This window comes from Prionailurus bengalensis, chromosome B3 (assembly GCF_016509475.1).
Source record: "Prionailurus bengalensis isolate Pbe53 chromosome B3, Fcat_Pben_1.1_paternal_pri, whole genome shotgun sequence".
NCBI classification, from domain to species: Eukaryota; Metazoa; Chordata; class Mammalia; order Carnivora; family Felidae; genus Prionailurus; species Prionailurus bengalensis.
The window spans coordinates 110908205-110922747 of NC_057355.1; the positions used below are offsets into that span (position 1 = coordinate 110908205).

General features: G+C 41.4%; 1 protein-coding gene and 1 pseudogene across 10 annotated transcripts in view; one reads left to right on the plus strand and one right to left on the minus strand.

Moving 5' to 3' along the window:
* Positions 1 to 14543, plus strand: part of SYNE2 (spectrin repeat containing nuclear envelope protein 2) — a 345486-nt gene that overhangs the window by 41841 nt on the left and 289102 nt on the right. For all 10 annotated transcript variants that reach the window (XM_043556321.1, XM_043556324.1, XM_043556329.1 and 7 more), the window contains exon 2: positions 14118 to 14247. In XM_043556321.1, coding sequence (XP_043412256.1) covers positions 14169 to 14247 — 79 coding nt within the window. In that variant the 5' untranslated portion in view covers positions 14118 to 14168. The remainder of the gene's footprint in view (positions 1 to 14117; positions 14248 to 14543) is intronic.
* LOC122469202 lies at positions 12749 to 14106 on the minus strand (annotated as a pseudogene).

A 14543-nucleotide genomic window follows, 5' to 3' on the forward strand; every position in this document is an offset into this window, starting at 1 on the left:
CCACCTCTCTCTTTCCCCATCTGCCCTGCCCTACTCTCCCTCTCTCCCTAAAATAAAGTAAAAAGACCAAAGAATAAAAATATTCTTGAGTGCCAAGAATTCACAGGAAAAGATTTTTCTTGTGAATAATGATAAGCCGATTTATTATGCCCCTCAGTACCTTGTTTTTCTCTTTTTCACTGTTCCACACCCAACAGGAAGCATTGTTAATTCATTGCTTTTCGCCAAGACTCTCCGTTGATTTGGGGTCTTGGGGTACTGAGGCTACAGCTGATGTGAACTTCCCAGAGTTTAGAACTGGAATATGGATGTCTTCAAGTGACTTGGCATTGAGAAATGTTTAGAAAATCTCACTTACCGAAAACACATACAGCTTCATTTTCCACAGTAAGTTTTTCTTTTTCACCAATGAAGAACAGTTTCCACTTGTATCTCATTTTGTAATTTTCAACATGTTTTATCTTGTCCTTTTAGAAAGTCTGAGTCGATTTAAGTCACTTATTTTTACCCTCTCCCATTCCAGAGAAAGTTGGAAGCAATTTATAGGAAAACATAGAACTCAATTGGATAATAATAATAATAATAATAATAAAAATAATAAAACTAGAAGAGGGCCTTGCAGTGAAGGAAAAACAACAGTAGTTGAGTAAAGCAACTTGTTTCCATAAAGTCATTTTGTAGTTGCTAGAGCTGGGCTATCCCAGCCAAAAAAAAGAGAGGGAAACTTTGTTTATAAAAACAACGTGGTCATTAGATTAAAAGAAAAAACGCTCAGGGTCACAGTTTTTCTTGGTCCTGAGACCTGAGAGAATGTTCCACAGTGAGTTCTCAGAAAAGGAACACCGTGTCTTATGCACCGTACTCCTGAACTTCTGTGTAAGAAGTGCAATGGTAGGTTTCTCCGGACTGTTCCGTATGATATCCGGCTGGGTAAGGTTTACGGGATTATACCAGAATGGGTTTTAATAAAAGTGGTTCTCTGAGGGGCTCTAACAATGCAGTGCATGTTCCCAGTTCCTTGAGGCTGGATGGGATCCAAAGACAACATCCAGGAATGGGTGGACTCTGAGGCCTCGCAGGCGGTCCACCGTGACTGTTGTTTCTTGTAATCCAATGTTTTTCAACAGGCAGCGGAGAACTCGGGTTCGGTTCTTTGGCAAGAACCTGAAAGACTATGAGGTTGCTCAGACAGACTCACTGCCCTCATTTCACAGATGGAGAAACGGGACCTGGGAGAAGCAGATGATTATCCGAGGCTGTGTGGTCAGTGGCAGAGCTGGGGCTAACGCCAGATTCTTCTGATTCTGAATCCGGGGCTCTTTCAAGTATTTGGTCCCTGTTTTCTAGCTTAAAATTTTTTTTTAACGTTTATTTATTTTTGAGACAGAGAGAGACAGAGCATGAGCAGGGGAGGGGCAGAGAGAGAGGGAGACACAGAATCGGAAGCAGGCTCCAGGCTCTGAGCTGTCAGCACAGAGCCCGGCGCGGGGCTCGAACTCACACACCGCGAGATCGTGACCTGAGCTGAAGTCGGGCGCTCAACCGACTGAGCCACCCAGGCGCCCCTCTGTTCTCTAACATAAGTAGAATTCGATTAGAATTTTAAAATGTTAAGAATGAATATTGGGGCGCCTGGGTGGCTCAGTTGGTTAGGCGGCCGACTTCGGCTCAGGTCATGATCTCGCGGTTCGTGAGTTCAAGCCCCGCGTCGGGCTCTGTGCTGACAGCTCATAGCCTGGAGCCTGCTTCAGATTCTGTGTCTCCCTCTCTCTCTCTGCCCCTCCCCTGCTCATGCTCTGTCTCTCTCTGTCTCAAAAATAAATAAACGTTAAAAAAAAATTTAAAGAATGAATATTAAGAAAATTTTTTTTTAGTGTTTATTTATTTTTGAGAGAGAGAGAGATTGAGTCGGAGTACGAGTCGGGGAGGGGCAGAGAGAGAGGGAGACACAGAATCCGAAACAGGCTCCAGGCTCTGAGCTGTCAGCACAGAGCCTGACGCGGGGCTCTAACCCACGAACCATGAGATCATGACCTGAGCCGAAGTCGGACACCTAACTGAGCTGCCCAAGCACCCCAAGGACGATATTTTAAACATCATAATGTAATCCCTACTTAGATGTTAAACTTTGGGGCAAAAGAAGACGCTAACTGTGGAGCTGAAGTCCCACCCTCCATTCCTTTGCACTCACTCTGCAGTTGGTGAGTGTCATTCCCAACCATGTTTCTGTTCTTTTACCATATATGTATGTGTGTGTTTAAAATTTACATGAAGTATGTAAATGACTTCATACTGTATCAGTCCTTTTGCACTTGCTTCCCGCCCAACCCTCATTGTAGTTTTAATATATAGCCATGCTGATACTGGTCAGTCATTCATTTTAGCTGTGGCATAATCTTCCTTGCATGAATCAACCACAGTTTATCCATTCTACTGATGGGGTTCGATTATTTGCACTTTTTTCTGTTACAAATGGTTCTGCCATGAACATTCTTGAATATGTCTCCTGTGTCTTTGTGCAATTTTTTGTTTTAGATTTAATTAAACAAATTTTTAACACTTATGTATTTTTGAGAGACAGAGAGAGACGTAGTGAGAGTGGTGGAGGGGCAGAGAGGGAGGGAGAGAGAATCCAAAGCAGGCTCCATGCTGTCAGCAGACAGTCTGACACAGGGCTGGAACTCATGAATGGCGAGATCATGATTTGAGCCAAAGTCAGACACTCAACCAACTGAGCCACCCAGGCACACCTAGATTTTATTTTTAAGTAATCTCTACATCCAAAGTGGGGCTCGAACTCACAACCCCAAGATCAAGAGTCACATGCTCAACTGACTGAGCCAGCTCAGTGCCTCTCTGTGCAATTTCAGAGCATTTTCTAGTTGGCAGAAATTGAAGTCACCAACATTTGCTGCTCCTACTTGAGTATCAGTCAGATGCTGAGTCCTTCTGGGTTCTCCCAGGAGGGAGAACCTTGGACCCAAAATACTGTTTGGGCCAATGCTATTCTGGCCTCCATGTTCCTTTACTGCCCTCTAGCTTCTTGTATGTCTCTAGTCAGTTTGTTCAGGTTCTTGACTGTGGACTGTTCCAAGCACCATTCATTTCTCAAGAACCCTACCCCACCCTTGCTCTCCCTGCTCCCAAGTGATGACCTCACTTCTTATTTTCCCTAGAAAATGAGGTCATCTGATCAGAGCTTCCTAAATCCCTCTCTCCCAAACTTCTCAGCATTTCCACCCAGAAGGACAGTAAACATGACTTTGCAAACCACAAATTCTTTTTAAATTTTTTTTTTCAACGTTTATTTTATTTTTGGGACAGAGAGAGACAGAGCATGAACGGGGGAGGGACAGAAAGAGGGAGACACAGAATTGGAAACAGGCTCCAGGCTCTGAGCCATCACCCCAGAGCCCAACGCGGGGCTCGAACTCACGGACCGCGAGATCGTGACCTGGCTGAAGTCGGACGCTTAACCGACTGCGCCACCCAGGCGCCCCCACAAATTCTTTATGAAATGAATAAAGGTATAATTTTTTTTAGGCTTCTCAGCCCTAGCATTGGAATTTTGTCTTAATGTAGTCCAATTTATTTTTTCATTTGTTGACTGTGCTTTTGGAATCATATCGCAGAGGTTATTTCCAAATCCAATGTCATGAAGCTTTTGCTTTTTGTTTTCTTCTAAGAGTTTTATAGTTTTAGCTTTATGTTTAGGTTTTCTCAGAACTTTTAACGCATTCCTCTCTGTCTTCTGTTGTCCAGTATGGCTATACAAAAGTCTGATGCCGTTCTGATTCTTTTTTCTTGGTGTGCGATCTTTTTTTTTTTTTTTTTTTTTTTTTTTGTCTCTCTGGGAGATTGTTTATTCCAGCTATTCTGAAATTTTCCGATAACATGTTTTGCGGAGAGTCTTTTTAAAAAAACTATTTTGGGAGGGGCACTTATTATGCTCTTATATTATGGAAATACTTGTCCTTCAGTTCTGGAAAGTCTTCTTGTGTTACTTCTTTGATTATTTCCTTCTCTGTGTTCTCCCTTGGATGTTAGATCCACTGGGATTTTTTTTTTTTTTTCTTTTGGCAGGGGGGATTGGTCTTTTAAGCTTTATATTTCTTTTCCATTTTTCTCTTTTTTGTTTATGGGGGATGTCCTTATTTTATGTTCTAACGTTTTTATTGATCTTTTAAAATTTTTTTTATGTTTATTTATTTTTGAGAAAGAGAGAGAGAGTGGGGGGAGGAGCAGAGGGAAAGGGAGACACAGAATCCGAAGCAGGCTCCAGATTCTGAGCCGTCAGCACAGAGCCCTATGCAGGGCTCGAACTCATGAACCGTGAGATCATGACCTGAGCGGAAGTCGGATGCTTAACCGACTGAGACACCCAGGTGCCCCTTTATTGATCTTTTAAAATAGGACATAAACATAGAGCATATTTTTTTCCCCATAATACCCTGTTCCTGTCTTACGATCTTGGCCAGCTCCCTCTTCTTGGTTCTGACTTGATGTTCTTTGTTTAGTTTCCCATAGGGCATGAAGCATTTACTTTGGGGAGGGTGGGGGGAAGGAATATGCCTACATTACCTGAACTCAAAATAGAGCAGGAATCTGCCCTTTGGAACTGAAGTCATGATGTCTGATGTACATCTCAAATTTCAAAACTGAACTCCTACTTTCCAAACCTCTTCCACCTGCACCTGTCTCTGCCTCATCCTTCCTGATGCCTAAGCCAAAAATTTTGGTCATTTTTTCTTCTTCTCTTTCTCTCACATGTGGTATCAAATCCGTCAGAAGATCCTGTTGGTGCCATCTTCAAAATATATTCGGAATTTGACCACTGATTGGCACTCCTACTCCTGCAGCCCTGGTCCCAGCTAGCATCATCTGGATTACTTTAATAACGTTTTCCTCCAAACATTTTATTATGAAAATCCTCAAGTATAAAACAAAGTTGATGGGGTGCCTGGGTGGCTCATTTCACTGCGAAGTCAATAGTTTTTATGATCCCAAGAGGGAAGATTGCTTTGGTCACTTACAGATTCCAGCCGAATTGTGAATTCATACTGAGCTTCTGTGCATTGGCATCACTAAGGGTGAAATTGACTTTTGTCTTTGGAGGAGATAAAATAAACTGCACTGCTGTTCCAAAGGGCTATGGTTAAAAGATTTAAACATTTGTACCTGCCAAGGTAGTTTTCTTGTATTTTGCTCTTCATTTCAGCATGTGTGTGGGTGTGGATGTTTATAAACAAGAGTAAGTCTGATCTCATAAGGGCTCTCTAAAGTTAATTCTAATAGAATATGACTTTGGGTATTTTTTTTAAAGGAGATAGGCGTTTATTGAATACACTGCAAGAGAACAGTGGGCAGAACAGCAAAGGAGATACTGTCTGCCAGGAGGCAGTGGTGGGGATCTGTAGTTAAGGGGGAGCAAGTGAGGGGGTATGGGAATGTATGAAATTTTCATTTTTTGGTACCTGTTTGTAAGTAGCCCGCTGGTCAGCTAGGGCTTATGGATATTTTGAGGTGGGTCACCTAATGGGTCTGTTTGCATTCAGCCTGGTGGTCACTGTGGGACCGTTTTACCTTTTTCAGGTTTCTGTTGCTTAAGCCTGTTGCCTAATGGCAGCTTCTACATTCCCCTCTGTCAGATTGACAATGACAAATCTTTGGTATTTGTGTGGAGGTCTCATCTTCAGTAGATGCTTCATGCTGAACAAGGGGAGTGTCTTGGAATCCTTGTTGAGCCATCATTCATACAAGGATTTGTTGGATTCTACAAGAGACAAATTTAACAAAGATTAAAAAGAGGGGGCCAATAATTAGGAGTATGATTATTGAGGCCAGGGGTCCTAAGGAGGGAAGAAGCCAGGATAGCCATGACCGGGTTTCTTTCCAAGAAAGCTATCCTTGTGTCTCACGGTGCCAGAGGAAAGAAGCCACTCCGATACGTAGGTACGTATTTTGCCTATAGATCAAGATGGCGACTGGACGGGATGCCTGAGTGGCTCAGTCAGTTGAGTGTCTGACTCTTGATATCAGCTCTGGTCTTGATCTCAGGGTCATGAGTTCAAGCCCTGCATTGGGCTCTGCACTGGACATGAAACCTACATAAATAAATAAATAAATAAGTATGTAAGTAAATAAAAATAAAAAATAATGAGGTCATGGGTAGAGATGATGACAAAAGGAATGAAGAGATATATATATATATATATATATATATGGAAGATATATGTATGAAGATATATACATATATATATATATGGAAGAGACAGAAGGAATGAAGATATATATATATATATATATATATATATATATGGAAGATATATATATATATGGAAGATATATATATGAAGATATATACATATATATATGGAAGAGAAGACATTGGGTTAAAGACATATCCAGGATTTTTGGGAGATTGGTGACCTGGTGGTAGCAAAGGCAGGAAACTTTTGTTGGGGGAATTATGATCTTTAGAAAATTTGAGTGTAGGGTAGGAGAGCAGAATTTTAAGGTTAAAATGTACTGATGGAAATTCAAAATAACTACTTCCTAAGTGCAGGCTTTCTAGATCTGTGATAATTGAACATATCAGCTTTCGTAACTTTGGAAGTTTTTGTCCTTAAGTTTTTTTACTCTTCATTTTTGTATTGTGATGAATCCCTCGCTTGTGGTCTGTCTCTCAAAAACAAAACCAAACCAAAGGGAGAATCTTGATAAATTCATTTCACAGATTATAATAAAGACCATTTATATACTGTAGTGCATCTACCACAGTAAGCACTCAATAAATGTTAGTTGTTACTGTAGTTTTTAAGTTGCTTTTTTATTGAATTCCAACAACCACCCTGTAAGATACATACTATCATTCCCATTCTGTAGCAGTCAGTGGATGCCACAGTTCAGAGCATTTGAGACTTGGTCAAGGCCAACACGGGCTCTTTTAGGGAAGTGGCTATGTTCACTCAGAATGCTGTTATCGTGGTTGGAGTGGGTGTTTCAGCGGCCCAGTTGGTATTGGCTGGTGAGTGACCCTGCTTTGTTGTGAGCAGCATTCTATCCAGAGAACTGCTACATATTTGTTTTCCAAAAGTATAGTGACTGGTTAAAATTGATTTCTGGCATTTTGAGGTGGTCATTAGGAAAATCAAGTGCCTGGAAAGAGATAGTAGAGTGGAACTTAAAAGTTACCTGGTCTGATTTTTCCAGAGAAGACATCCAGATGGCCAGCAGACACATAGAAGGATGCTCAACATCCCTCATCATCAGGGAAATGCAAATCAAAACCACAGTGAGACATCACCTCACACCTGTCAAAATGGCTCGAATCAAAAAGACAAGAAATCACAAGTGTTGGCGAAGGTGTGGAGAAAAAGGAACACTTGTGTACTGTTGGTGGGAATGCAAACTGGTGCAGCCACTGTGGAAAACTGTATGGAGCTTCTTCAAAACATTAGAAATAGAAGCACCGTATGACTCAGTAATTCCACTACTGGGTATTTACCTAAAGAAAACAAAAATACTGATTCCAAAAGATACACGCACCCCTATGTGTATTACAGCGTTATTTACAATAGCCAAGATACGGAAGCAACCCAAGTGTCCGTCAGTAGGTGAATGGATAAAGAAGATGTGTGATGTACACACAGTGGAAAGTTATACAGTGATAAAAAAGATGAAATCTTGCCATTTGAGACAAAATGGATGGACCCTGAGGGTATGATGCCAGGTAAAATAGGTCAGACAGAGAAGGACAAATACCTTATGATTTCACTTACTTGTAGAATCTAAACAAACAAAAAGCAGAAACAGACCTTTAGATGCAGAGAACAAACTGATGGTTGTTTGAGGGGAGGGCTGTGGGAGGCTGCACAAAATGGGTAAAGGGCCGTGAGAGATACAGGCTTCCAGTTACGGAAAGAATAAGTCACAGGGATAAAAGGTACAGCGTAGGGAGTGTAGTCAACAGTGTTGTAATAGCGTTGCGTGGTGACATTAGCCACGCTTGTGGTGAGCACAGCATAATGTGTGCACTTGTGGGACCACTGTGTTGTACAGCTGACACAAGTGTAACGTTGTGTGTCAACTGTACTTCAGTTAAAAAAGAAATCACCTGGTCTGAATTTGTACCATAGCTTCTGGTTAAGCGGTGATGACAGGAGAGGTGATAGCGGAGTTAGGAAAAGTTAGCAGGAAAAAGTTGAAGAAACTTACTGCATTTGTGTCACCACCTTTCTGCTGGGAGCTTGTAAGCAGATCACCGCTAATAACGGCCCGTGGCTAGGAATAGTGCTGCAACTCATCTGACAAAGCGACCTCCTTCAGAACTGCTAGGTGGATCGTAAATAATGTGGTGTAGACGAAGACTAGGAAAAAACGATGGGAACAAGTGGTGACATTTAAATCACTCTGTTGAAGAGTTACCTGAGTATACTTCCTATGTCCTTCCATGGTAGACTTTCTGATCAGCCTCTGACGATGAGATAGATGTCCCTTTCCTCGTACGACACAGTAATTTTTCCAGTGCTGTCAGACTGCCAGGACTCGTTAGCAAACTATCTAGTAATGAGGAAATAAGAGACCTGTTGCGGTACCAAAAAGGTTTTCAGGAATCTTTTCTAGAAATTTCTAGAATAACTGTTTTCTAGAAGACAAAGCCAGAAAAGTTTTCTAAAATTTTATTTGTGTCAAGAGAGTATTTTTCTCATTTTGAAGATACAGATATACATGTTCCATAGCAAATCAATTGGAGACTTGACCTTGAACTAAATAATACCTTATTCCCCATTTTGTTGTTTAAATAAAAGCAAAATGTTTAATGCAAAATGTTTAAAGCAAAATGCATTAAAATAAAAGCAAAAATGTTTCCCTTATTGCAGCAGAAAGATGCATTCACCATTTGAAATTTTAAAAATGCAGGTTAGGGGCGTCTGGGTGGCTCAGTCGGTTGAGCGTCCGACTTCAGCTCAGGTCATGATCTCACGGTCCGTGAGTTCGAGCCCCGCGTCGGGCTCTGTGCTGACAGCTCAGAGCCTGGAGCCTGCTTCAGATTCTGTGTCTCCCTCTCTCTCTGACCCTCCCCTATTCATGCTCTGTCTCTCTCTGTCTCAAAAATAAATAAACATTAAAAAAAATTTTTTTTTAAATGCAGAGTAAGCAAAAGGAAGGAAATAAAAATCACCCATAATTCCGTCATGAGAGAAAATCTCTATTCAAATTTTATTTTTGAATTGAAAAACATCCTAAGTATAATAATCCAAAGTAAATGCCAAGATTTCTTTAAAAAAGGGAAATTTCTCTAGTGTTTGAGGTTTTAGAGACACCAGAAGAATATTAAGATATATTGCCTAGGGGCGCCTGTGTGGCTCAGTCGGTTGAGTGGCTGACTTCAGCTCAGGTCATGATCTCACAGTTTGTGAGTTCAAGCCCCAAATCAGGCTCTGTGCTGACAGCTTGGAGCCTGGGGCCTGCTTCAGATTCCGTGTCTCCCTCTCTCTCTGCCGCTCCCCCGCTCGTGCTCTCTCTTTCTCAAAAATAAAATAAAAAACATTAAAAAAAGTTTTCAAAAAATATATCTTGCCTAAGCAAGCCACAGTCGTTTCAAAATAGCTATGCCATTTATAGAAGTGTGCCTATTAGTTTATCTGAATTTTAAAAACATAATTCCACACCTTTCCACTTGATTTTAGAGTCTTTACTGCCAGTGCATTAATTTTTTACCCAGTCTTTGGTTGTGTGCCTGAAGCTGGTCTGTTATTTTCATTCTGATCCCTGGCTTTGTCACATAATTGTGTGTAACTTTTCTTTGAAAAGGAAAGGAGCCCCTGGAAAGCCACAAGGAGCCCTTGGGAAGGGCTCTTCTGTGCTGATTCTAGCTGCACAGAGAAGATGGAACACAATGAGATGGGAGTTGGGCCGGAGACCCTGCGAGCCCTGTGAGCCCACGGCCACACCCTTCTTACTCTCTCTTAATAGTTGTATTAAGACAATATTTGGGTTAATAATCTACCGCTTTCAACTGAGTCAGTCTTTAAAGTTTGGTTTTACCTTTTTTTTTTTTTTTTTTTAATGTTTGTTTATTTTTGAGAGAGAGAAAGCGTTTGCGTGCACAAGTTGGGGAGAGGCAGAGAGAGGGAGACACGATCCAAAGCAGGCTCCAGGCTCTGAGCTGTCGGCACAGAGCCCGATGCGGGGCTTGAGCCCACGAACTGTGAGATCGTGACCTGAGCCAAACTTGGAGGCTTAACCGACTGAGCCACCCAGGCACCCCTGGTTTTACTTTTGGTGGACATATTTTAGAAACTCGAAGACATTTTTCAGTAAATAAAAAAAAAGTATTATCCTGTTAAGTTTATCCTATTAAAAACAGAAACCTCTCAGGCAAATCCAGTTAACCCTTGAACAATATGGGGGTCAGGGTTGCTGATCCCCCCCCCCCACTCCCCCGCGCAGTTGAAAATACATGTATATCTTTTGACTTTCCCCAAACGTAACTACTAATCCCCTACTGTTGACTGGAAGCCTTACTGATAACATAACCAGTTGATTAACACATATTCTATATGCTATGTTAATATATACTATATTCTTGCAATAAAGTCAGCTAGAGAAAAAGGAAATGTTAAGAAAAATATAAAGAAGAGAAAATGTATTTCCAGTGCTGCACTGTAAACAATCTCTGTGTAAGTGGGCCTGCGCAGTTCAGACCTGTGTCAACTGTAGTTGTTTTAAGGTCTAGCCTTTTTTTTTTTTTTAATGAATACAGTTTTTTTTCTTCAACTTTAATATGCGATATAGTGAATCTCACATACCAGTTTAGCACAGGAACACTTGATTCTCTGGTTATCAATTTGTTCTCTGTTCTGTTTTTAGTTTAAATTCTTTCCCCTTCATTTAATACTTTATGGTTGATTGATAGTGGATGACAATGAGTGATTCTCAGGTACATTCTTATTAACTTCAAGGTCTTGTTCAAATAATGTTAATGGGACCATTTGGAGTGAAATGCTGTTTTGTGTGATAAGTGCACTCCTGACGGCCCCATCTGTCTCTAGCTTTGAGTGTGGGATGGGTCTCTTCCTTTGCTTGTACGGTGCCTTCTACATACATTCCTTCGAGGATCTCACTCAATATTATGTTCATTTGTCATCCCCAGGAGATTGAATTCCTTGAGAGCAGGAACTAGCACATATAAACAGTTGCTGAGTAAATGCATGAAAGAAAGAATAAACAAAATATGGCAGTTTCAGCTAGCTCGATGAGACATCAAAATGTTTTGGTAAAGAGCATAGACTCTGAAGCCAGAACCCCTTGGATTCAAATCTTCGTTCCATCATTTATTAGCTATGTGTCCATAGACAGCTGTATGTGACATTTTTTTTTTAAACGTTTATTTATTTTTGAGACAGAGACAGAGCATGAACGGGGAGGGTCAGAGAGAGGGAGACACAGAATCTGAAACAGGCTCCAGGCTCTGAGCGGTCAGCACAGAGCCCGACGCGGGGCTCGAACTCACAGACCGCGAGATCATGACCTGAGCCGAAGTCGGCCGCCCAACCGACTGAGCCAGGCGCCCCTTGTTTTGGTTTTTCAAATATGGGGGTAATTAGACTACCCAACCCTTACAGGTGTTACAGATTAAATGAGGCTGTATGTGCAAAGTGCTTAGAACAGTGCCTGTATATGTTAAGTGCTATGTAAGTGTTTGCTACTATTGTTATTAACCCCCCTTAAGAAAATAGTCCTGGCGGGGAATAGTGGATGCCCTTAGGAAATTCATTCTAGAATTCAGTTTTTCTCCTGTCATCATGAAGAAGTGCTTTGTCTTCACTCGGGGTTCAGGAGCCCTCAGGTATGGGAAGGGGTAGTGGCGGTCTTCTTACATCAAAAGTGGAGAACACTGGTACCTTCGTCAGTTGTCAGGCTGCACGGGCTCACTTGAGCTGGCAAACAGCTTTTCATTTTGGTTAGGAGCATATCGGCAAAGTATTGTAGCACCGTTAACTCAAGCGGTCTCTGATTCATCTTAATGCCGAGGATAAAACAAATTAGCTGTTAATTGACAAGGATAGTTTATTCGGTGCGTAAAATCTTTAACAACAGTGATCCATGGGAGAGATAATAAGGGAATTTTGGATGATAAACAGGAGTGGGGAAGATGCAATTGAAAGTTGTTGGGTTTTTGGGTTTTTTTTTTTTTTTTGGCAATTTCTAAGATTTTATTAAAATGGGTTTTTTTAAGTTTATTTTGAGAGAGAAAAAGAGAGAGAGAGCTCCCGCACGTAAGTGCAGAAGGGAGAAAGTGCAAAGAGAGAGAATCCCAAGCAGCCTCTGCACTGTCAGTGCAGAACCCACACCTGGCCCCATCTCATGAACCGTGAGATCATGACCTGAGCTGAAATCAAGAGTCAGACCCTTAACCAACTGAGCCACACAGGCGCCCCATTAACATGAGTTTTTAAATATTTTTTAACGTTTATTTATTTTTGAGAGATAGACAAAGAGAGAGACAGAATGTGAGCAGGGGAGGGGCAGAGAGAGAGGAAGTCACAGAGTCTGAAGCAGGCTCCAGGCTCGAGCTGTCAGCATAGAGCCCGACGTAGGGGGTCGAACTTATAAACCATGAGATCATAACCTGAGCTGAAGTTGGATGTCTAACTGACTGAGCCACCAATGTGGGAGTGAGGATGGGAGAAGAGCGGAGGGCAGGGTAGGGCAGAGCAAGACAGGGGGAAGGAATTGTGCTCTATTGATACTAAAGCTCCAGGTTCATCCTACCGTGGATTTCTTATTCCCCAGAGACACGTGGTCCTTAAAAATTGTGTACCACTTCCTCAGGATGATCTTGTTACAATGGGTGCCATTTTGGGCTGTGATCAGCTTCTTAAGGTCCCTGATGGATGTTATCAGTGTAGCGGGGACCTTCTTCCCCAGCTGGTCATTACAAACAACCTCGACCATCCTGTCTGGAGCTGGAAACTCCCGGAACCCGCCGATGCCACAGCCTCCTTGCCCTGGAGCCAAAAGATTTTTGAAGACTGTCTGTTGCATTGACTGATTTTTCAAAATCGAATGATTTTTATTCTTTGTGTAAAGTGATCTGTTGGATATGATTGATTTTATCTAGCTGTTGGCCTCAGGTATATTTACTTTTGGTTGTCTCCTTCCCAATATTTTATTATAAAGAATTTCTAATATACACGAATGGAAAAGGATTTTATAGTGAACATCTTTGATATGCTGAACACATAGATTCTACCACTAATGTTTTGCTCTCCTTGCTTGATCAGGTATCTGTGTATTTACCCATTTTTCTACCCATTCCCTAATACATTTTATGTTTTTATATATTTGGTTAGGTTTACTTGATAAGAAAGTCATCTGTATGGGAAAAGTCAAGTTTTTCAGCCCCTAAGATGCTAATAGTGCCATATACATACCCGAAGCAATAAAGAATTGCACAGTTAGAATTCCTCTTACTGGCAGGATTCTTTAAGGATCAGAGTGGGGATAGAGAAAGAGATGTGTGGAAAAGTAAGTACTTGGGAAAATAATTGACTATAATAGGTAGCTTCATCAAAACGTTCTTTTTCATATAGTTTATTTTTTAGTTTCACTTTGCAAGCTCAAGCTCAGTTGTTATTGTTTCCAGTAAATGGCAACATTTACGGAGCAGAAGAGGAACTAAAACTTCATAGACTTTAATAACTTTATAAACTTTATAAAAAGTTATAAAGACAATTCTTGCAGGTTCAAGTTCACAATAAAGTACACACAAGCACCTAAGATGTCCGTTTGTGTCAACTTTCCGTCCCCTAAACAAGTTCCGGAATCTAATTGGGTAGCTTTTCTTTTCCCCACTGGTATAGAATCCACCCTGCTAGCTCTTTGGGAGTCCTGCCAGCAACTCGAATAGGTCACAGGGCAAAATCTTGATTATGATTCAAAAAAGAAGGCGTAGTCTTCTTTTCCTCATGAACTAAGGAAACACTCACCAGAAAACTGCTTCTTGTGGGAGGGCAGCTTTCGTTTGCTGTTGCTTTCGGGGGGGTCATGTCTATTAGAGATGCAGAGTTGCAGAGTCACTAATGAGCATTTATCCCTTTTACTTTTAGTTCACTTCTTTAACTGAGATGGACATGATATAATCTCCAGTGAGTCAAAGGATGGCGTCTAGTCCTGTGCTTCCCCCCGAGGATGAACAGGTTTCCTTGGGCATCGATGGTCGCCATATTACACTGCAAGGTAATTACGGTTGGGTGGGGTAACACCCATCGCAACTGTGGAAACCTTACCCTCATCTGGTCTCAAATCCTACCGCTTTCTGCCTCTCTTCAGTATTTTTCCAATTGTAGAACCTTGCAGTATGTGTACATGTCTTTACTGCTACCTCAGCAGTCTAAGAGAGTAAGAAATACCTGGAAGGAATTGGGTATCTTGGTTTCTCACTCTTGAGTGTATGCATTTCATTTGTAGTGAAAATAGTTAACCATGGTTTGCTTGGAATTGTTTGCACTCATTTTGCATCTTTTTTGCATAGC